The sequence below is a fragment of the Coturnix japonica genome, chromosome 9, assembly GCF_001577835.2.
Source record: "Coturnix japonica isolate 7356 chromosome 9, Coturnix japonica 2.1, whole genome shotgun sequence".
NCBI lineage: Eukaryota > Metazoa > Chordata > Aves > Galliformes > Phasianidae > Coturnix > Coturnix japonica.
In genome coordinates this window covers 13,633,346-13,656,897 of record NC_029524.1, presented here as the reverse complement: position 1 = coordinate 13,656,897, position 23,552 = coordinate 13,633,346, and the positions used below count along the sequence as shown (strand labels likewise).

The 23,552-nt window shown below is 45.3% G+C and overlaps 1 protein-coding gene across 4 annotated transcripts; it reads left to right on the top strand.

Annotated features, from left to right (window-relative positions):
* Positions 1-1,975: 1,975 nt before the first annotated feature.
* Positions 1,976-20,377, top strand: EIF4E2 (eukaryotic translation initiation factor 4E family member 2). Of its 4 annotated transcripts, none has more exons than XM_015871847.1 (8): positions 1,976-2,109; positions 2,604-2,718; positions 4,155-4,289; positions 6,131-6,235; positions 9,049-9,201; positions 9,294-9,430; positions 17,289-17,366; positions 19,896-20,377. In XM_015871847.1, exons 1-7 carry the CDS (start codon positions 2,090-2,092, stop codon positions 17,332-17,334), a joined length of 711 nt encoding a protein of 236 aa, XP_015727333.1. In that variant the 5' UTR covers positions 1,976-2,089; the 3' UTR covers positions 17,335-17,366; positions 19,896-20,377. The 4 variants fall into 4 exon arrangements, with proteins under 4 accessions (XP_015727333.1, XP_015727334.1, XP_015727331.1 ...); XM_015871845.2 differs by lacking the exon at positions 1,976-2,109 and adding an exon at positions 2,143-2,391; XM_015871848.1 differs by lacking the exon at positions 17,289-17,366.
* Positions 20,378-23,552: the final 3,175 nt, after the last annotated feature.

Below are 23,552 nucleotides of genomic sequence, written 5' to 3'. Positions count from 1 at the left end.
TGCCTCTTCATCTTTTGAGAGTTCATCATATGAAGTGCTACAGCTGCTTAGAAAATTGAAAAAAAAGATCACATATTTAATGTAAACTGTTACATATGTGTATGTATATAGTTACATAAATTTTGGTATTACGTATACTTATATAAGATCAAAAACCACGTGCAAATATCATATTTATTTGTCCCTGGAACAGATATTCAGAAATTCTTACCTCCTACCCCATACAGTCACAAGCTTTAACTGATGTTGCTGCTATCTGAAAACCTAATCCTTTGTGCAAGATAACACCACCTTTTCTTCCCTCCCTCCTTGCAATTAAGTCTTTCTCAACTACCCAGGGTTGAAGAGTTCAAAACTGGTCTGATTTATGGGTACAGAATTATGAAGAACCTGAACTCTAGCAGCTATCAGTAGTATCTGAGTACTCTGAAAGCCACTCGTGACGTTCTACCCACGTCAAATGAAATACCCCAAACAGTGCCTATTGTTTGAGAAGTTTGGCTCAACTGCCTCACTGAGATTTGGCAAGCATAATGCTCAGTGCAGCGGTGAGCAAACATTACCATCTAATGGCTGCTAGTGTTAATTACATCTATAATTTCTACTTTAACAATGAAGGCAGCTCCTTGTGTGAGTACTGATAGACTGATAAAGGCAGCTGAACAATAGGAAAACAAATAAGTACAAACAAATAAGGTTTTAAAAGCAAGTGTTTATGATTTTGTTGTTTACATCAATATAGGAAACGTCATTTTGGGCAAGGCTTCACTTAGAAAACAAGAAGAATTGTATCCAAGGGTATTTAAATGCCACAAATCTCAAAGTCAGTATAGGAGAGTAAGTGATCTGAGAAATACCTGCATACTAATGGTCACCCTTCACAGATCTTGCCTCCAAAATCAACTTTAAAAAAATTATGTGGGCATTTATTTCCTATATTCAGATAAGTAATACACCTGCGTCACAGAAATGGTTAGACATGGCTCAGCTTTGACAGTTCAGGCTCTAAACAAAGCTATGAAGCCCAGATAGTCATAGTATTCCTTGCGCTTGTATTTCCACATGCAGCTCTAAGAAACCTTCCCACCACCATCAAAGTGCTTCAGCCCTGTGTTAATGAGACAGCTGCTGGCACTAACACACTTGCAGGATCTGCAAACACTTATTAAGGGTGAGACCAGGAACCACCAGAAGAGCTGGGTGCCTGGAGAGTCATGGATCCTCAGTGACGCATACTTCACTCAGGAAATTAAAGGTAACGAGTATTTGTCTCTTGTGCAGCTGCAACGTATTTAAAACATTTGCAGTTCAGATATTTTCCAGCTGTCTTCCCACATCCTCCTCCTCTTCCTTCTGAAAGACTGTTATTTATCTATTTGAATTGCACTTCAAAAGCCCAGCACTTTGCCTAAGTACTTGCTGGTGTTCCTTGGCAGTCACCACACAGATAATAACGTTGTTCCACTGTAGACTGGAACAAAGCTGACTGTACACTACGTTCCTCAGCCAGTCATTACTTTTCTAGTAGAGCTGCTGTCTTTCCAACTTAACTCTGTACGGATTCTGTGGATATGCATATATGGATAAATCTGTCTTGCTGGAAATCTGTTACAGTACTAAAAGATTCTTAAAGCTCAGCACCTCTCTTATATCTGCAGATAAAGGATGACCCATGATCTATATTCATACACAACATGTTCAAATGACCACAGATTTCTTCATAACTGGTTCAGATGCCAACAGTACCGCTTTATGATGGCAGTATGTATATTAGTATGTCTCTAAACTATGGTGTATCTGTAAGAATAAGGTGAGAAATACACGCATCTGCACTTTGATGTGTCACTGTCCTTGTATATTCATGTATATATCCATATACATATATATTCATATCCATATACATGAGTACAAGAACCAAGATGGCGGCCGGAAATGTCTATTTCCCACTTCCGCCTTGCTCCGCCCCCATGATGGCGGGGCGGGGATCATGGCGGCGCTGTCGCCGCAGGAAGTGGCGGAAGGTTTTGGAGAGCGGACTCGGCGGAGCGGAAGTCGCTGAGGTGGACGGGGGTGGCGGCAGCGAGCGACGATGAACAACAAATTCGACGCGTGAGTCGGCGGCGTGGCTCGGGCCCTGCCCGCGGCTCCCATCCGCCATGAGTCACGGGGCCGCACACAGCCCCTTTCCCGGCCCTGCTCTCTGTCGGGAGGCCTCGTTGTGCACCGGGCCGGCCTGTTGGTCACGGTTCTCGTTCAGCTTTTCCTGCCCTCGGCAGGGAGCGGGGCAGGCCCGGAGCACTGAGGCGTGAGGGTGGTGATGGCTGCCGTGGCCGGCACAGGCTGTGGAGGGGCAGAAAGCTGCACTGGGGGCTCTGTGGATGCTGCCGGCAGGTTGGAGGGTCCACACGGTGGGGTTGTTTTGCAGAGGGTCTGTGGTCGGTTACTGAGTGCTTGAATTCACTTGTATCTCGGTTTTGCATGTGCCTGAGTGTGTGTCAAGCATTAGCAGGAGAGTATAAAAAGAGGTTGCTGCTGCTGCTTGCTGTGAAACTTCCCAGCTCCAAGATATAATGCTCACAGCCACTGGTCTTCTTCATTACCAGATTGAAAGATGATGATAGTGGAGACCATGACCAGAACGAGGAGAATAACACACAGAAAGACAGTGAGAAGGAAAAAAATGATCGAGAGAAGCCACAGAGTACCACCAAGAGGAAGGTAAGGTGCTGGTGGCTGCATCCCCTCACCAGGGCTTGAGGTGAGAGTACTGGAGCCCTCAGTTTAAGGATAAGGAAAAATGTCTTGGAGGACTGTGGTCATGTTATGTTTTGTTGCTGTGGTAATGATGATGGAAGAACTCTTTTACTCTGTCTGATTTTGAAGTTTCATTTTGGAGTTCTTAGAGGTATATAATCTGTGGGGTGAACGCTTCACAGAATCACAGAATTATCAAGGTTGGAAAAGACCCAGAAGATCATCTAGTCCAATCATTCCCAATACTTCCCAGCTAAATCATGTTCATCAACACAACATCCAAACGTTTCTTGAACACTCCCATGGTCGGTGACTCCACCACCTCCCTGGGCAGTGCATTCCAATGCCTGACTACCCTTTCTGAGAAGTAATACTTCCTAATGTCCAGCCTGAATCTCCTTCATACTTCCTTCGTAATTGCAACTAGGAGCAGCCAGGCTTTTGCTTATGTTAGAAAAAAATAAAGCTTTATTCCCCTGACTGTTGAAAACAATATTTGGAAGAGGATGTGGGGAAGAGAGTGATTGACAGAGGAATGGTGGCCTTTTGCTGGCTTACAAACTGTGTTTGTCCTGCTGTTGACATTACTCTTAAGATGGGATCTCATTGAGTGCAGTGTACCCTGGTTGAGAAGGTGGATATGACTCTATGTTTCTATAATTCTATGCTTATTTGTTGTTTTTATTTTTAATCTTGTGCTTATATCATTGTAAATTTACTATAGACAAGAAAAGAATAGAGATTTAAGCTCTTTACTCCTGCAGCAATACCAAGTGGAAAAAAAAACCAAAAACCCAAAGCCCTCATCTTGTGTCATGTCAGTTTTGACTCCTGGGTAATAAGTTCTTGTTAACCCCTTTTCACACTCATTAGAAGACAGAATAATCCTCACAGAGTTTTGGGAGTGTCAGTTGCTTAAGGGGAGCTGCAGTTAGCAATCAGTTGTAATGCTTTTAAAGCATGATTTAGTATATGTGTTTTATTCTTCATAGGGAAAAATGGCTTTTTTTTTTTCATTCAGAAGAAAATATTGCTGTTTTCAGTTTGTCATTTTCTTTTGAGACAGTCACAGTGCGGAATTAAAAGGTAAATTTAATAATGCTGTTTTTAATTGTTATGAAGCCTGTTTATGTGTGTCTCTTCCTAGAGCTTATTTCCTTAACTGTGAACATACAGCTAATTTCTAATACTCTTTGGAATGGCCAGCTGCTGTTAGCCTAATGGTCCATGAAAGTCAACTAACAGTAATGGCATTTTTCAGTGAAAGTCAGGCTTTATTGTTTGTTTTACACTCTGTTAGGATGGGAACATGTAGATTTCTGATGCTGTGAATGTATTTCTTTTTCCATTCCTGCTGTAGAGTAGCATATTAGGGCTAAGCAAGGTTTTCTGTTCTGCAGGCGGTTGTCCCGGGACCAGCTGAGCACCCCTTGCAGTATAATTACACTTTCTGGTACTCCAGACGAACACCTGGGAGGCCAACCAGCTCACAGAGTTATGAACAGAACATCAAACAGATCGGCACCTTTGCCTCAGTGAGTATATCCCTGTTGTGCTTGTACCACTTGGACATGATGTAGTCATTGCGGCTGGCTTACTCTCTGTATGTTGAGCATATGCACGTGCATGCTGTGCTTCTGCTGTTGAGAGCAGAGGACTTACAGGTGAGTTCTTTAACTACCTACAGCAGGTGGAGTGTCCTAAGCAGTTCTCCTCTGCGTTGTGTTAGCTGGAATAATAATAGAAGAATGGTGAGAGCTCTTATAACTGTAACCTGCTAGCTGCAGCAGTGCTTGACAAGTGAGCAAGAGAAGAAAGAAAGAGCTGTGAAGCAATGACTGTACAGCTGCTCCCTTCTACCCCCAGTATTTCCACCACAAAGTGTGTTAAGAACAGTCATCTGGTGTTCTTGATGTGTAAGCAGCTTTTGGCATGGTGTCTGCTGTTGCTGTGGAAGTGATGACTGAGGTACAGTTGAGTGTTGCAGTGAAGTTGGTTGGAGGGGAAACTTTTCTTCCTTTTACCCTTTAGCTGTTCGTGGTTTTTTATTCCTAGAATGAAGTAAGTACTGGAAAGGCAGTGTTGGGTTGTCTGCTCTTTGCTGTAAAGATTTTCTGATTGATACTGTAGGCTGGAAATGCTAGAATTCAGGTAGGTTGGAAAGAGGTTGGTCAGAAGATTTGGTTCCAAGTTTTGTTAAAGGAGAGAGAATAAGCTCCAGGAGGGACTGTCTGAGCTGAAGCCTGGATTCACATTTGTCCTCTGCTTTTCAGTAGAAACCTGTAAGTCAAAGCTTTTAAATTCTAACCGCTAGAGGGCAGGTACACTCATTGAGAACTTGCATGCAAATGCAGTGTAGAAATTATCTTGCAGAAATAGATTGTTTCTGACCCCATCTCAGCCTTGATTCGTAATTATATTGACTATAAAAGCAAGTTTCTGTTTGGATGGCAGAGATCAGAGTTTGAAGCAGAATTCCAAGTGCTGACCAAGTCATCGAGGTCTCTGATAAAGTACTTGGAATGGTGTCCAACCCCTCCAGCTTCACTGCTGATCTGCTTAATAGCTATGGTCCTACTGAGTAGAGTCCTCTTAGAAAGTGGAAATTAGTATAATCTGTTCCAGTGCCTTCTTTTGAAGGTTCAGCCTCTCTAAAATCCCTTTTCACCCAAAGAATCTAAAAGAATAGGTATTTTATTTTAAGAATTAAAAATTCTGGCCAGGCTGTCTGAAGTGGACACGGTTGGGGGGAGGTTGGCATGGTGAAAAATGGTATTTCTGTGGTGGTCAGAATGTCATAGAAGGCTGTAAAGGGAAATAAGTGGGATTTAAACAGAAGTTCTGAGTAGTGCCTAAAGATTTAAAAATAGCATCAGAATGTCTCTGTCTTAAAACCCGGACACAGTAAAAATCAATCCTAAATATGTCAGATTTGGAGGGTTTTTCGGTCTCTGTTGGTGCTGAGAACAGTAGTTCATGCAGGAATGAGTTCTTGTGTAGTGCAGGGTGGCTTGACTTTAGCTGTTGCACTTGATATGTCACATCCACTAAAGTTTGAGCATTAGAATCTAGCAACTGTTCTCTAGAGCAGTAACTATCTTAGCACAGACTGTTTGGAACAAACACCAAGTAATTTTTGCAGGCACTTGTTGAATATTTCAGGTGGTCGCCTGCTGATAGAACCAGTGAAACATAGGCACCCAATCTCTGATTCTATTGCTGCTTTTTGGGTGTCCTAATAAACTCCCTTGTGACAAGAAAATAAAGAGGGGAAGATGTGTCTAGCTAGCTGTTGTAGAAAGGGAAGCCTGTTTTAGTCAGAGCTGTGGCTCTGAGCAGTTTGAGCATCCTCACTGTGTGGTTCATGTCATTGCAGGTGGAGCAGTTCTGGCGGTTTTACAGTCACATGGTACGTCCTGGGGACCTGACAGGCCATAGTGACTTCCATCTTTTCAAAGAGGGCATCAAACCCATGTGGGAGGTGAGTTGGAGCTCTCGTGTCTGCCTTGATGCTCCCCAGAGAATGATGGATGAAACCTTCTGTGGTGAAGAGAGTCTTGTCACTTAATGGCACTCTTGAGTTCAGCCTTTTCTTCTGAGCTTGCTGTAAACTTGTTCTCAAAACTCTGTTCCGTGTAACCTGGTGGCTCTGTGGTCTTCTGGCTGAGGAGAGGGCAGATGAAGGGAGTTGCTAGCTGTGCTTGCTGTGGGTCCAGAAGAGTCTTCTGGCTGGTGTTGCATGCAGCTCAGTAAAGGGTAGCCATGCTAAGCTCTGTGCTCACTACACAGCACAGCACTTTTACCCATTATTAGTGCTTTGTCCTATGGCAGCAGCATGGAGCTTTCCTCTAAAAGAAACAGAACCTCTCAATAAGGGAAGAAATAAGAGAATAAGAAGCAAGGAGATGCATGTGCTTAAAAGCCTACAGCTCTATGCAGAACAGAAAATGGAAAGAAGACTTAGCTCTTCATTCACTTTTTTTCCTTTACAAGGCACTTGATTTGCACGTGTTCATTTCTGTCCAAATCTGTATAAAGAAGGGAAAAAAAAATCTTTGCCCAACAAATCATTCTTCCAGCTCCTGGCTGGCTTCCAGCAATGACCAATACCATTTGCAATATGAGAATTTTATGTGTTGCTCTGCAGTACCTAATTATGCTGCTTGGTCCTGAGAAATTTATATGTGACCCTGGTTGGCAATTATTTTAAGCAAGGTGTTTTATAGCCAGTTACTGCAAATACAATTTATATAAAACGCTTAACCCTCCTTGGACTCCTAGTCAGCTTAGCTGCTCTGATAATGTGTCCACCAGAGAGTCCACAAGTTAATGATAGCAGAATTTCTATAAAGAATTTCCCTGTAGCCATTTTAGGATGAAGATGGAGAGGCTCTTTGTCTTTTATTTCTGGTCACGTTGCCTTCTTGTATTTGTAGAAGACTTACCCTTGTAGCTTCCCTTCTCTTTGCTACCCTTTTTAGGGCTTTATGTTCCTTCCTCTTTGAAAGTAAGCTTAATTACTGTAATTTTTGTAAGCATGTATACATATATGTGGTTCTGATCTTTTTCAGAATCCATCTGTGCCTTTTCTGGGTAAAGTCAGTAGCAGTAAGCATAATGTTCCCTTGTGATTTTCTGGGCTGCAGATCATTATTATTCTGGTAAATGGAAATGAAATGCTTGACTGAACCAAAGCTTGTTTAACCTGAAAGAAAACTAACAGTAACCATAAAACACACAATACAGCATCTGCTTCCCAATGACCATTCTCTTTCTAGCCTTGAACCTTCCTGAACAATGTTTAAGTTGTTTTGAGCTATACCAATTTATTTTCTTACCTCTGTAAGTCAGTGTGGAATGTTCGAGGAGTGAAACCCAACTTAGGCTGAATTCTTAATTCTCAGAGTGGGATGTCCACAACTTGGAAAACAAGGATGCTTAATCAAAAAGCATTTTTGCATTTCATGGGAATATGCGGCATTCCTAGAACTTCTGCTGATTTAGATTCTTCACCTTGCATGTGGCTGCTCTCATGCGTTGGAGGTTTGTCCAGAGCTCACACCTTCCCCTTTCACTATGGACTCTTAACATGTAGATGGGATCTGGTGACTGCTGCTCCTCTGCTGGCATTTTCCTTTTTGCTCAGTATTGTTTCGTTGGCATTTGCTGTCTCTGAGAGTGCACAAGTACTTAGTTTTTCTAAGCCCTAAAGAAGCTTTATAGTTAAAATAAAGTTTATTTTGTCCTGTTAAGAAGGATTGGGCTGCCTTGCCTTGCATCTTTGAAGTGTAACTTAGGTTGGCAAAGGGGATTGCTAATTGTTTGGCCAGGGATGTTCTGTGTAATACAGATCACTACGAGCTCTTTTTCCTTCTCTGTTTTTGTCCTAGACCTCTGTTCATTCCCTTCCTAACTGCCACCTCCCCTTAGACTTGTTCTTACTTCTCAGTTGTTGTCTTTGGATGGAATCCATTCCCTTTTGTAGGAGTTTCCAGCTACAAGGGAATGCCACAGTGAGAATTCTGCACAAAGGAAGAACTGCTGTTTGATGTGGTTGTGTGTTTGTGAAGCAGGGCAGTCTGTAGCAGTTTTCAGTTCAACATACAGGATTGCAACTTTGAGGTGACAGGTTGGGTGCTTAGCGTAAATTTTTCCTTTCCTTTCTTCCAATTTTTGTGTATTTCCTTGGGTCAGCACAGTTCGTCTGTATCTGTGATAATGACAGTGGCTTCCAGAGAACAGGCTGGCCCTTCTGGGTTAACTTGTTATGTGAGCTCGTTCCTGGAAATGCTGAAGAAAAACATTTCAACTTTCCCTTTACTTTTGAACATGATTTTGCAAACTGTTTCCATGCCTTCCATGTTCTGTGATAAGGGATTTTTCCTCTTTTAACCAGGAGAGCTACGTATTCAGGGGATTAAACAGAGCTGGAATTAGGCTAGAGTTTGAAATACTTCCAGGGTTTTTGCCTCTGATTCTGTGTGAAGATGGATGGGCTGTTGCAGTCTTTACTAAGTGGGATCAAAATACTGGAGCTCAAGTCTTCAGTGTTTAGTGTCCTCTGAAATGTTGAGAGTGGTTATTTCAAATGTTTTGTATTCAAAGTAAGTGGCGTTCCTCTTTCTCTGCTTGTATGGGGGAGCAGTGAAATGCTTTTGCTTTGAAATACCTCCAAATATCAGTCCCTGGTGCTCCACGCAATCAATATCTGCTGTTGTCTATGACTTTGCTGTCTTGTGGGAAGCAGAAAAATTACTAGAAGAAAACAAATTGATTTCTTGCACATCTTTCTAGGATGATGCCAACAAAAATGGTGGTAAATGGATTATCCGTCTGCGAAAGGGCTTAGCATCACGGTGTTGGGAGAATCTCATTCTGGCGATGCTTGGAGAACAGTTTATGGTGGGTGAAGAAATCTGTGGGGCAGTCGTCTCTGTCCGATTCCAGGTAAGCTGTTTGGAGAGCTGGCATATAGTTCCATTTGGCAGGGCTACAGAAAATGCCATCTGCTTACCCCTTCCTTCCGTGCTATTCTGTAGGAGGACATTATCTCGATATGGAACAAGACAGCCAGTGACCAGGCCACGACAGCCCGGATACGCGACACGTTACGAAGAGTGCTCAACCTACCTCCCAACACCATCATGGAATATAAAACACACACCGATAGCATCAAGTACGTATGGTGGCAGGGGGAGGGCCTGCTGCTGGTTGCATGCAAGCTCAAGCAATTTAATGCAGATCGCAAGAACGGAGAGAACTGCTCATGTGCATCAGGGCTGTTCAGTGCAAACAGTAAGACAAACAGCAGCAATTGTTGCCAGTGTGCTTGGAAAGCTAAATATCTGTGTCATTATTGCACTGTTATTAGGTTTGTTCTGTTCTAATAGTATTCTTTTTTAAGCATGTAGTCCTGGGCTTTGTTAGCAATACACCCAGCCTGTCACTTGGGAGATGGCTGCCCAGTGTGGGACTGTGGCTTCATATATTCAGAGACAAGATTGCGGTGTGGGGGGGGAAAGGGAGGATGTGAGATCATTTGAATAAATAGAGATTCAGGGGAATAAAGTGCGGAAGCTAACAGGGATTTATAGTGCCATTAGACTTATAAATGTTCTTGGGAAAGAGCTGTGTGAATTTACAGTGCTGTACAAATGATTTCTAATCATAATAAACGTCGTATATTAAGTCTTCCAGGCCCTGGTGACAGAGGCTCTTTAACAAGACTAGAAGATCATGGTACACAGAGAGGACAACTGTATTTTTAAATAAACCTATTACAGCTTTCTATACCAGGCCATTCAGGGTGACTTTTATTTCCCACAGTGTGACAGAGAATTGCATGTGCAAGCATTGCTTATAGTCAATCACGTAACATTTTTTTTCTGACGTATATTATGAACTAATACACCAATTAGGTCATAATGATTAAATTAACAGTTAGAAGAAGTGAAACAAATTAATAAGACGGTGAGCTTTTCTAATCCAACCCTTAATCAGGGTCCAAGATTTCATGACTTATTTTCATTGTGCTGGCTTGTCCTTTCCACATAGACACCATCTCTTTGTTATGCTGGCAGAGAGTTTGGTGAGCTCAGTCCTGCTGTTAGCAGAGATGTAGCTACTAGTAGCATCTGATTTGGGGTGTGAGTCACTAGCAGTAATACGTGAGTCTGTTTAAACTGCCTTTAGGCATCTAGTGCTCCACACGGCCCTCCTGCCTGTGTGTGTGGGAAGGAGAAGGAAAAGGGAAATGATTGTTGTTAAACCCTGTCTTTTTCCAGTGAGCTCTGGTGTTTCTGAAAGTTCCTACTGTTGTTAAAATCTCGTGATGTTTTTTGTCAGTAACATTTCTCATGTGCTTATTGCCAGGAGAGGGCACTATCAACTCTCTACCTGTGTTATGAGATAGCAAAGTGCTCATGTGGATGTTTTCCAGGGTATTTTGCTTCTGTTTTGCAGCAGCAGACTGCAGGCTGGGACTGCAGCTTTGTGCTGTGAGGAAGGAGATCGTTCTGTTCTCCCAGGCTCTCTAAGGAAGGTTGTATCCCAAGCCAGTGTTGCAGCTGTGATATTTGTTGCAGCAAGTTTAGACAGGAAGTGATGTGACCTTTCGTTATAAGCTATCCTCATCAGCACTTCCTAGGTCACAGAGTGCTACTGTTGCAATGTTTGTGTCTGGTATTGCTCTGGCAGGCATCAGTCCTTGAGTGATGGTGCATCCAGTGTCACGGTCTTATTTCCCTACAGTAGCGTAACAAACCGTGCTGGCTTCCCTCTCTTTCTGTGCAGCATAGGTTTCATTTTATTCCTCTGATGTATGGTGCAAGAGGAGCTTGTCCAAGAATAACAGGTGTTTGAGGAATCAAATTTAGTGGTTCAGATTACAGTCGGGAGCAGTTGTTAAATAGGACCAGGCTGACCTGTCTCCCACGTATACCCTTCTGTGGGTTGGAGCGGTAGTCAGAAGTTGGTTTGGTGTCCTAGTGGAGTAGGTCTGAGCAATTAACCTTCCATCATGTAGGGTGTCATGAGACTTCTTTTTCCATTGCCTCACTTGAGCTGCAGCACTCTGGTTTTAGTGCGGTCCAACATTTCCTTCTAATAGTGCTGGTGTAAATTCAGACCAGAGCTGCTTGTCATTGGAGTTTCTGTGTAGTGGTGCGTGGACTGACTTATTGTGCTTTTCTTGCTCAGTATCAGTGCTAGCATGGAGGAGTTGCAGGCAGCAAGCTGCAGGGAGGCGATGGTGCCTGCTTTGTTGACAGAGAAGAGCAGGACAGCCCCAGCTTTCAGGCTGACTTCACTTGGCTAAGCTTCATATCATTAAGGATTTCTCACTAATGAAGAATCTCTTGTATAACTAGTTCTATCCTCCATAAAGCCTGGCTCCTTTTCCTCGGCCATCTATCAAGCCCTGTTGAAATACTGTCCGTCATGAATAAACTCCACTTATGCTGTGCATGTACCATGTGATTTATGGCTCGAGAGGGCTTTCTAGCCAGCGCTCAGTATTCGCGCTCTGGCTGTGTTTTATGAAAGGCTCTAATGGAAGAGCCATGCTGTAGGCTTTGTCAGGACTGCCTTTCTAGGGGAGCTTGTGGCATTTTTCATTTGTATGGGCTGCATCTCTCCACTAGAGCTCTGCTCGTGTGCAGGGTTTGATTGGCATTGATTGTGCTTCGGGAAAGGGAGCATGCTTAGCAAGAAAAGAACAGGCGTTTCTCAGAACCTTGACTTTTAGGTAGTGAATTGACCTGGATTAGCTTTTGACACACTGTAAATGAACACTTTGGTAGAAATTGCTAGCGTGCCCCTTGCTGTGGAAGCAGAGCACTGTGTTTCAGGGTTTATATATTCCTTTTGTGGTATTGCACTTCGTATTAACTTGTTTTTAGACACCATTTTTCATGAGTTGTCAGTGAGGCTGCAGCCTCCTTTGTTTCAGAAGATGGTGGTACTGCCAGGCTGCTTTTGAAAACTATTTGTTGCTTCACAGTTACTCCAAGGAGCTCTTCTGCATTCTGTTCCTTCTGCTCACAGTGGTGTGGCTTGTGCAGTTAGCTAGATAAGCAGATCTTTCATTGCAGTATTCACATGTTCGTCCTTTCTCTTGCTTGCTATATTGACAAGCTGCCTAAATCCCTGCAAGTGGAAGGGTCAGCCCAGTCTGTATTAATTACCAGTCTTACTGGAAGAGCTAGAGCATTCTCTTGGACTATTCTTAATTCCAGAGGATTTATAGTACCTTAGACATTACAGTGCTCACTCGGTACCTGAGAAGAACACATTTTGTGGGCTGCCTTCTTTCGGTAGCTGGAGAGAGATCGCTTCTCTTTGTTCCTTCCCTGGGGTGCTTTTGCCTGAGGTGGGCAATATCAAAGGTTCTGCTCATCAGTGTTCTTAAACCTTGGAAGTGACAAGGTTCAGCTGTGACAGTGGGTCATGGGCAACAGCACTCCCTGCGGTTTGAAATTAAGGAAAAATGAACCTTTTTTGCTGTCTTAGAATGTATAGTCTGTGATTTATAGCGTGTTTCCTCAGCTCTGCTGAGAGCTCCCACCTGCAGCACCATCCAGGATGCTGAACACCACTGCTTCATGTGACAGGAGAGACCAGGCATTCGCTGTGTGGCCGTGCTGCAAAGCTTCCACTGAGCTGAGTGGCCTGGAAATACTTCGGTTGCTGTGTGACTTTATGGATCGTCCTGTCAGCTCAAAAGCAAGGCTACTTTTTTTTTTTTCTGAAAACAAAGCTTTAGTTATTTGTAAGTGCCTGCTGCAGTGAGAGCTGAGCAGGGTATAAAACTCCCTGTTCCTTTCAAAGTCACTACTGATAACTAATGGGATGGCTCGAGTAAATGAGAAGAATAGTTGATCTTAATAGGGCTGGCACTGGGTTCATTTCACTGCAGGCGGTTGCAGGAAATGGCCTTGGACAATATTTTAGCTAGGAAGCAAACAGATAATCCTAGGGAGGGAATAAGGGTATGCACTGTAAGAGGAGTGTAGGAACAAGGTTCTTGTGTTTTAAAGGGAAAAAGAAAGAATAAGGGAAAGAAAGGGGGGGTGGGAAGTGGGGAGTGCAATCTTGAATTCAAGGGAAATGTGACTAAAGAAATCCTCAGGGAAGTGGTAAATGTGTGGCCAGGTGAGTGTTTCTGAAGTAGTAAGATAGTGCTGGTGAGAAGTCTTTGTTGTTGCATTGGAGTTCAGCTACTTACATACTCCTGTAACTATTAGGTAAACTTTTATGGTTTTGTAGCACTAGTTTTCATTTGTCTGCTAATTTCCAGGAATGGTAGGAGTTGATACTTTTCAGTGGTGCTGCCCTATTTGTGTCATCTTTGTGTTCAGCTGTACCTTGTCTGAAGTTACCCAGATTCTAAATGGGCCCCATGCACACTGATGCCTGTCGATGGAGTAATGGGTTGTCTTGGATCTTGCCAGCTCTAGAGGGCTGTGTTGCTTCACCGTCATTCCATCAAGTTGAAGAACTGGAATAAAAGGCAGAAAAGAGTGGTGAGGTTCCAGATCTGATAGCTGTCCTCTTCTCCTGAGGCTCTGCAATGTTGGCTTAATCCATTTATCACTCCATTCTCCAATTCCAGTAACATTTCTCAGTGCTGCGAGTTAAGAGCACTTCCGTACACTCGGGCTTTGAAGTGATGGATTCACTGCCTTGTTCATTGTCAATTCTTGAGAAGTATCTGAGACTTCGTAAAAGGCTCCCATATCTTGGTGGACTGTCTCTTAGCAAAGAAGCTGCTGTAATCCACTTCGTGTTTCTTTTCATGGAGATCAGTTCAGATATGTTGATTTCAAAGTTACGCTGGCTTCCCTGTTGGCCTTAGCTGCAGATACTGCCTGTTAAATGAAAGGACTATTTCAAACTACAAGAATATCCTTGGTATAGATAGATATACCGTGTGTGCAGAGTGCAGTGAGTGGAGATGCTGGCAGGTTGCATGCAGACTGGTGGAAGGGACAGACCTTGGTGAGTGCCGTGAGAGCAGCATGTGCTGTGAGCTCTTTATTTCCTTTATTTTATCTGGGGAAGGAGATGGGAGGGAAGCAAGGCTACGTAGAAAAATACCAAAGGGGGAACTGCTGGGATTTTGAGAAAACAGCTAGTGCTGCTTTCACAGTTTAGATTTGGAAACTCCCTTGAAACAGCTGTGGCTGCTCTTCCCCTTTTTGTTGAACTCTGTATTGGTGGCTTTTTTTTGCATGTTTTGTTGTTGTTTTTTTCCCTTCAACTTGAAAGGGAGCTCTGCTTGCATCCTGACCCAGGGAGTGAGGGAGAGAGTAGGAAACTTCAACAGTTGTAGGTCAGGAATGAGTGTGGACAAGCAGCTCTGGCTGGCTTTATTTAGCCTGCTAATGTTTCCATTTCCCATCTGTTCAGTGGGAATAACTTAAGTGTTGGGGATCAATTCACTGAGTATCTGATCGCCACACAGACAGTATAGCACTAAGGTACTAAAAATGTCTATACATAAAAATAACCTCTTAGACTCCCTGGCGCTGTGCCCTTGGCACATCACAGGTCATAAAGATTCTGCCAGACAAAATTAACTGGCAGCCTCATTCAGTACGAAATGGAGAGCAGTTTGCTCTGCTAGCACAGTTTAGGTACATTAGAGCAGACACGTCTTGGTGGATTTTTTCAGTCAAGTCAGCAGATAGTTGGATTAATTAGCAGTATAATATGTATGAGGGTCTTAGCTTAAAAATTCTTGGCTGGAAGATCCTTTTCTTTGTGTGTGTGAGAAGGGGTTGGCAGCTGAAGGACTATGTGCATGATGTTATGAGATGTTGGAACAGAGAGCTCTTTGGTTTGAAAGGGGTAGTACGTTATTGGTCATATAGACAGATGATCTGCCCTTGTGTCCCTTCTGTGTAGAGGACAGCAGTTGTGGGTTTGAGGGGACTGCAGGAGAGGAAAGAGAAAAGGTGTGATTATTGGTAATGTGGTAGGAATAGAAGGAATGGGGGACTGAAGGGAGGATATTAGAGACTGGAACGAGGCTGGAGATGTGGGTAGCTTTCCAGCTCATATTCAGAAGTTCAGAGGAATTCTGGTTGCACATTTGCCTTCCCCCAACTTTCTTCTGAACAGTACCTGCAGCATCTGGTACTGGGCACTGGCTGGGTAATACTGGCTATTTCTGTGGCCTTTCAGAGCACTGTGTGTTGGCTTTATCAGGGGAGCCTTGGGGGAAAGGCACCCATTTTGGGGTCTGCACTGATGCCTTGTTTAGAATGAGCCACCTGTGGGTTCGTCTCTAACAAAGCAGCATTCTGCTGTATGTCAAGCTGGACTGCAGATCTGACCTCAGCAATCATCTGTGAGATGCCTTAGCAAGACCTTGTGCTAACTTACCCTTTATTCTGCCCTGCACTTTCCCAACTGAGTGCTGAGAGAAGAGTGATGTGCTGGTGAACCCCAGCTGTCTGGTGCGCTGTCCTTGCAGTATCTACAGAACCTTTGCTGTCTGCTTTTTCTCTTCATGTTTTCTTTGCTGTGAAGTGTCTGAGTGTCAGCTCAGAGATTAGATGTAGCTCTGGGAGTCCCGTAGGTGGCTGTTACCTGTCCATCCTAGTCATGATCAGGAAGATTTTTGTGCTCCTGGGGATGCTCAGAAGGTGAATTGTGATCCCTTCGGAAGAGGGATTTGCCATCCTGCCTCACAGGAAGGTAGTGTCACAAATTCCAAGGTAGGCATCATGGTAACGAGTTTCTTGCTCATGTCCTGTTTGCTGTGTCCTCAGCAAGCCTGCCTGTTTGTGGCGTGGTCTTTCACAATAGCCATGACATGCACTCTGCTGGTATATTCTCTGCTTATTTGGACCTTTGCTGGGAAAGAGCATGTGACAGCTGAGCTGCTTTTGCAAATGCTAATGAGGAGTTTGACTGTGAGGCAGGTAGGAGCCAGGCTGAGGGTCCATTTCATGCACAGATGCTGACTGCTGTGGAATTTCCATCTCTGTACTTTCCTGTTGTGTTGCAGTGGCCTGATGAGGCAATGCAGGAAACAAGATATGAGGTTCGGCTGGCACTTAGCAGCTAAAATCAGCGAGACCGCCCGGGTTTATGGCTGACCTGGGTTCCCTTTAGGGTCCCTCTGGCTCTGTGGGACTTTGGGTTGGTGAATGGCTTGGCATGTGCTGTAGCCTCCAGCACTGTTTATCTGCGTCTGAAAAACGACAAGGTCCTTTGATGTCTCTGATCCTGGAAGATAGTAGTCATGCTCACATTAACCTCAGCATCGTTTCTTTATTTCCCTGAGAGGGGCTTTCAGAATGGTGCCTTTGTAAAACAGACAGCAATTTTTCAGTCTGCTAACTTTGTACGTCAGTAACATTCTCCACCAGGGAACGCAGTGTTAGGCCTGTCCCTCTAACTTGTTGGAAAACGTTTTCATTTCAGATAGCTCCGGTGTTTTTACTGGGCTGTTATTAACAATGCAGGCTTACAATAGGAAGTGAGACTCTATAAACAATTGGATTCTGCTGCCTGATGGAAGACTGGCCTAATAACTGAGCCACATGGCATTAAAAGAAGACCCTATTGTGGGGATTACTGCAGATATGTGGTGAAGCACGGGGCCAGTAACTGGCAGAGTTTAACCAGCCAAGGAATGTGATAATCCTCTAGAAATACAAAACACTGGCTATTTTATTAGCGATAGGAAATGGATATTCCATTTGTGACTGGGAAGGTCATACCTGTCTCTGGGTATTAATGTGGCTGTATCGCCAGCAGCCAGTGGGAACGCTTCACGTCTGTGCAGAACGTTAAAGCTGCCTCGCGCTGTCAGATGTTTGGCTGGGTTTTAAGGATGCTTCTATCCACTAGGGCTATCAGAGAATATTGCCTTGCTCTCTGAAGACGAGTGCCTTTCAAACGCCATTGAATGTTTCTGCTCTTGTTAAAAGTTAAGAAGCCTTTGATCTGAAGTGCTGTTTTTTTTTGTTTTGTTTTTATTTTTGTTTCATTTTTATTATTTTTTTTTCCCTCTGGCTTGCCAGGGCCTGGGAGGAGTTTCATGGCCTGGTGAACAGCAGTGGCCGCTGATCGAACGCTCCCCCCCCTCTGTCACACCCAGGGTAGGGCCTCATCTTTCTTCCTATGTGACTTCATGGCATACCTCTCAGCTTCCAATTCTTCCCACAGGCTGGCATGTTTTCTTCTTGCCTTTGTAGGCCTGCTGGTGGGCCCGTTCCACTGCTGGCTTTTCCCCAAAGGTCAAAAAAGTGTGGTTGGTTGTTGTTGTGTTGCATTTTCTTGACCAAAGACGCCAGCATTCACAGTGGTCTGCATTCACTCAGCACTTTGTGTTACAATGCTGTGTGCTGTTTTGTTAATGTGTTTTTCCACTGTGCAAGCCAGTTGTATCCCAGACCTGGTCCTAGGAGGCTGAGAGGTACGTCTTCAGCTTGGGTCTGCTGCCTAGGGTTGTCTGTTAGTAGCTATGGAGTAAATGAATGCTGAGCACATCCATGCAATAGATGCTGAGAGAGGCGCCTGGAGCTTGGCATACATGCCTTTGCTCTTGTCAGTGGGCTGGGGCAGAATAAATTAGTCTGTCAATAAAAGCTTGTTCAGGAAGGACACAGTAGCTACTGTATTTAGAAATAATAACAATGCTGTGGCCCAAGGGATGAAACCACCTGCTACTTCTGGTAATGGCAACCAACCATGTGCAGAGAAAATAGGCAAGGTGAGCTCAGCGCTGTTGTGATGGCTTGTCCCCTCTAGGGCCCAGTTCTCTGACAGCAGGCACTTCCACTAAAAAGGGACTGCATGAGGCCTTGTGATGAAGGCTGTGTTTGGTCGTAGCCAAGTGGGGCTGCTGTGTTGCCAAGTGCCAGGGCAGAGGAAACCACTCAGAGAAGCAAATCTAGTGTCTGAATCCCACCTTGTGATGGGATGTAGCTGCTCCAACACAGCTGAGCTCTGGAGGGCTGCTGGGAGTCCCACTGCTCCCAAACCACCTTCCACAGCTTTGGACAAGCAGTGCTTTCAGAGTTTGCTCTGAAGTCTTTCCTTCCTCCCAGATCTGGGCTGTTGTGAGGATCAGTGTTTACAAAATATTTCACAAGCACATAGCAGTGTTTTTATTGTTAGAGGGCGTTCAAGTGACCTTCCAGAAGAGAAAACCAGCTCACTTCATTAAATACCAGTCTCAGAAGGCAGTACATGTGCCAAGTGGATAGGAGGACAGTGACAGATTTGATTTAGTTCTCCACTATATTGAGTTACCTATGCTAACCAGGGAGAGCAGCGGTGAGCAGAGGGATGGGGACATTCTGATGGTGAGAAAACAAAAGATGGGAAAAATAGTTTAAGAGCTCACCAGAGTGTGTCATCCTCCTGGGGTAGATGACACAGGTGAAAGTGCACTATGGGATGAAAAGTCACACTGCTGCTATTGCAAATTAACTGGAATCCAGTTAATGAATTCTGAATCGTGTTCCCAGGTGGCAGCACAGCCTGCTTTGTTTGCAAGTACAAAGGTGAACCCCAGTCTTCTACAGATGGCCTCCAGCATGGTTTTTGCTGTCAAGTAATAGCAGAATAACTTGGTTAACTCTCATGAAGAGTGTTTTTGACTTCCTTCTGCTCCTCTAACTTGCCTCCTGGGGCTGTTCAGCATGCGCTGTGATCTTACAGCTGCCATGTGGCACTCAGCAGCGCACAAACCTAGCTCAAGGCTTTAAACAGGGTTTTACAGTCCTGCAGAGCACCTTGCTTCTGAAGCTATGAGCTGCCTTCACTCTTCAACAAAGCTGTCCCAGTTTGGTGTGATGTGCTGGGGCATCCTTGGGTGTTTGGTTTGGGCAACTTACTGTCCTGCCCTGTCAGGGGGAGGCACCAAACCCATCCTCCCAAAGTAATTATCATCTCCTTTAATTCCATTTGGATGAGAAAGAAAACAAACTAAAACGAACCAATACCTTTCTGTTGATGGGTAAATGTGCTTTGCCTATTGCTGCTGCTCACAGACTACTAGCAGTAAGCAGTAACAGAGGTTTCTTTAGTCTGCCCCATCTTCAATCACTGCTGCATCCTGCTACACGGTACAAGTGAAGGTGGTGGACCAGCACTCCTTTGTTGGTAGCACCATGGCTGTACTCATGTGAGTAAAAGCTGCTGAGGAAACTCTCCTATTTAAATCTGGGGGAACTGTCATGTTCAGATTAAATAGTCCTTTGGTCTGTCCTACCTTAAAAGAGTGAACTTGTTGACAATGGAACAGAGTGTGCTGGACTGCCAGTATATTTGTGCTCCAAGCAGAATCCATGGGGACAAAGATCTGAGAAGGAAGAGATCTTTCAGTTTAAATCCCAGAATCTGTCAGGGAGGTTTGCAGTGTCTATTGCATGCTTTGTCCACAGGAGATAACACCTTTTTCTTCCCAATGAGTAATGATGAAGCAAGATTTCCTTATGTTCTGGAGCAGCAGGTTGGCTCAGGTGGAAAGTCTCTAGTTAGGAAGCAGATCTGCTAAGGAGATTTAATGAGCATTTATTTGGGTGACAGGCTGGGATGGTAACACTGATAGCTATGGTGGGTGGGGTGCTGGGATCTGAACAATGCGCATCTTTGACCTTTTTCTTCCCTCTGTTTTCCAGGGATAATTCAAGCTTTCGAAACACAAAAATCACATTGTGAGAACAAGAGTTGGCACTAAGCTCCTCTCTCCATGTTGACAGCACTGAGAGGTCTCCACCAGTGCCCTCCGACCTCTGAAGGGACTCATGGGCCACTCTCGCACTCCTCCTCGGAGGAAGGATCCATCTGAAGCCCTCCAGCAGTGGTGATGATAGAGGCTGATTTTATCATATATAAACTTTTTTAGCAGCGGGGCGGGAGGCCAACCTTTCGATTAGCAATGTGCCCTTGGGGGTCGCATCTTGCAGCACTTTCCTGTCTTTCTGTACGTGGCATGCAGGATCTCTGGGATTCTGCCTCGATGTCAGAGCCTTTTGCTGAGGGATACCAGTATTACAAATCTCTCTGCGGCTGGGAGGAGCTTCCCAGTTGAGAGTCAGCCCCATGGTTTTCAAATGCCCACTTTCAGCTCTGCCAATAAATTATTGGGTCTCTTTGTTTCTTCCGGTCTATTTTTTTCCCCCCCTGCTTTGTCTAAAGATGGTGAGGTGGTGCTTCTCCAGTCTGTGGTGAGGCCTTGTGGCTGTTTCTGGTAGTTCCCTGAGGCATCTTTCCCTGAGCTTCCCACCTCCATGACCCCTAGTCCTGAAGCAGCAAAGCACCCCAAGTGGCAGTGGTGGTCCAGCTGCGCTGTACTGGGGGAGTTATGTGGACAAACAGTGATGCAATAGTTCTTTTGAAGAATGAGATGGTTATTATGTCTTTGCCGCTTCTTCATATTCCCTGGTTAGCCTTCCTTGTTTGGGAGAGGGCTGCAAGCTGCCTTTAAACTAGGACAAGGAGGTATTTGGTGTCACTTAATTGCTGTGCTCCAGCCATCTCACTGGAGAACCATCAGGAGAGGATGGATGTGGGGCTGTGCATGCTCCTGTGGGCAGCTGAGCTGGGGTGTGCTGTTGTTTGCAAGTCTCCGGTCATCTGTGAAATGGACCCCAGTGGCTGTAGTGAAAGAGGGTGATGGCCTGGACTGCTGCTTGGAGCTGCGTGGAAGCTGTGACCCCCTGTCTCCTGTGCTCTAGATAAGGCTGGACTGATGGGTTGCTGCTTGGAAAACCAGCATGGCTGCAATTCAGATGCTACGGAAACAATAGGAGCTAATTACTTCCTCTGATTCTGCTTGACTACAACACTAATTGTACTCATTAACAGCTTTAGCCTTTCCCCTCTTCCTTGGGGAATCGCACAATTGCCTTTCATTTTTAATAGAGTCTTTGCATGGACCTGAGGGGGAGGTTGTGGCCGGAGCTGGGGCACACCTCCTGCCCTATGCTCTCTGCACAATCCCCCAGGAGAAGGGGCTGCTGGGGCCGATTCAGCAGTGACTGCAGAACCAGCAACCTGTGTCTGGGACAAATTCTGGCCTCAGAGCCCGGGAGACCTTCAGCCTTGTGACTCCAAATTGTGAATTCCATGTTATTACTGAAGTCTAGACTGAAAGCAGCCAGGACCAGCAGAGAAGACAGCCTGAAATAATTCAATCTTCTGAAGGGCTTGTTTTCCGCATTGAGGGTTTCAGTCCCAGGCGGTCTCTGGAAGCATTCAAGGCAGTGACAGCAATGACTAACTGCCCCCTGTGGCCACCTCCCCCGTGGCATCAGGCTGGGCAGGGGGAGAGGCCATTTCCCTGACCGTGGCATCACTCTTCATGTTTCTTAAGACCCCACAGCCCTTTTTCTGTTCTTGCCACTCGTTTGCCACCAGCTTTCAACCAGATGATCTTTCCCAGGCGTAGTTTGTTTTCCCCACTGTGATCAGGTACTACTACAGCTGCTACTTAAAATTCCTTTTAAATACAGTTCTCCCCTGCTGCTCCCTGGTATTTGTTAGGGGGGATTTAGTTGTAATTACATTTTAGCAGTCTAAGCAAAAATAGCCTTGCAAGGCAAGGCTGAAATACTAGCTGCAGGCTCCTTTCATCCACAGTGCATTTAGCTGCTTGCAGATGACATCACTTAGGGCTTTAGTCCTGTTGTTTTGCCCAGCTGTGCGTCGCATCCACCTCTGCTATTTCGTGTACTCGCCCACTTCTTCCTCTGATACCCTGCGTCTAAGTTGGTGCTGATGAGTGCAGGCTTGCTATTAAATCTGAAAATGCTGCAGTCCTGCTGTGCTCGCCCTTAAATAATCATTGCAAGGGAAATGCGGAAGAGCCCTTCCCTGGGGCTGTTCTTCCTGCTGCCACTGTGGTTGAGGTTTGGAGGAACCCAGTACTGGTTCCTGTTGAGGAATGAGCTGGTTGGGAGGTGGAATAGGACTTCTTTCAATACGAGGTTTCTGGAGGGCAGAAGAAAATGGGTGCTCTTTGGTAATGTGGAGCACTGGGTTTGGTGCTTCTCCTGTCTTGGGAGATAGGTTTCTTAGAATTGGTTTTGGACTGTGGTCTACTGTGTCCAGCTAGAGTGGTGGAAAGATAGTCGTGGGTTGTTTGGGAGGGGAAGGAAACTGTCATGTTCTAGAAAAGGTTTCACATCTTCATTGACAAAGCAAGCCTCTGTAGGAGCCCCAAGACTGTGCTGAGTCATGACCTTCCCTGCTCTTCTTCAGGTTTCATCCACCCTTGCACTTGCTCAGATCCCTGTGTAGCAGCCTTTGAGTAAACCACCAGGTCTTTGCTTTCCCTGGGCAGGGGATGCTGGGCTGTGCCAGGATGTGAACTGTGGCTGTCTGGGTATAGCTGGTCATGTGTGACTCAGCTGATGGCTGAGTTGGGGGTTCAGAGAGTGACAGTAGGAGCTCATGCAGTGTCTCCAATCTGGAACCAAGGAGGAAAACTACTTTCTGAACCAGGAAGAGAGGAAAGGAATTCCTAGTTTTAGATGTGGAGCAGGTGGGTCTTGCTAGGCGTGGTGAGATGTTGCCCTTATTAGTGCTCTTGGTGTGGCACAGGCACCTGAGGTTGCTGGGCTAGAGGGGATTTTTCCCTTTCACGGCACAGTGACCTGCAAAGTGTTTCCCCACCAGAGATCATCAATGCTGCATCTTGGTAGGGAGAGAAAGCCCAGAGGCTGGGGATGTGCCTGGTGCTACCGCTTAGGCAGCTGAGATCAGCTCCTGTCCCTTGTAGGGCTGGGGTCATTTGGCCAGGGCACCCCCAGCCTTTCAACCACCCCGGGGTTGGGGATAGGACATCAGTGTGCGTGGCTATGGGGGCACAGGGGCAAAATGAGGCTGTATTGCTGTGCCGCTCTGCTGCCGATGTGCGCTGCCTGCCGGCGTTCCCAAGCTGGCTCCCGCACCCCCCTGCCAGCAGGGACAAAGCTGCGGGTCCCAGGGGTCAGGGAGGAGCAGGGGGGGATATGACACTGTGGGGGCAGGGGGAAGGGGCTGTGCTCAGTACATGAGTTGAGGCACTGAGGTGATATTTATAATATGGTGGATGCCAATCAGCACCATCCCCAGAGAATATTTGGGTGCTCTATTACTTTCTTCCCACTCAAAGCTGCTTGCTGGAGCTTGCCAGGGAGCAGGGGCAGATGAATTGTTGTAACTGGGATAGAAGTGAAAGGAGGAATTGCCTGTCCTCACCTTTAGCCCCATTGCTGCCCCATTGCCACCATGGCTGTGGGGATACCAGGGCCTGCATTTGCCCCAGCACTGAAGCTGTGTGTTTGCAGGGG

Bases quoted from the DNA above. Each gene is read 5' to 3' on its own strand.
- EIF4E2 (XM_015871845.2), top strand. From the start codon at position 2,318: ATGGCTGCCGTGGCCGGCACAGGCTGTGGAGGGGCAGAAAGCTGCACT. The intron at 4,290-6,130 runs GTGAGTATATCC...ATGTCATTGCAG, and splicing joins AGATCGGCACCTTTGCCTCA to GTGGAGCAGTTCTGGCGGTT. The intron at 6,236-9,048 runs GTGAGTTGGAGC...ACATCTTTCTAG, and splicing joins GCATCAAACCCATGTGGGAG to GATGATGCCAACAAAAATGG.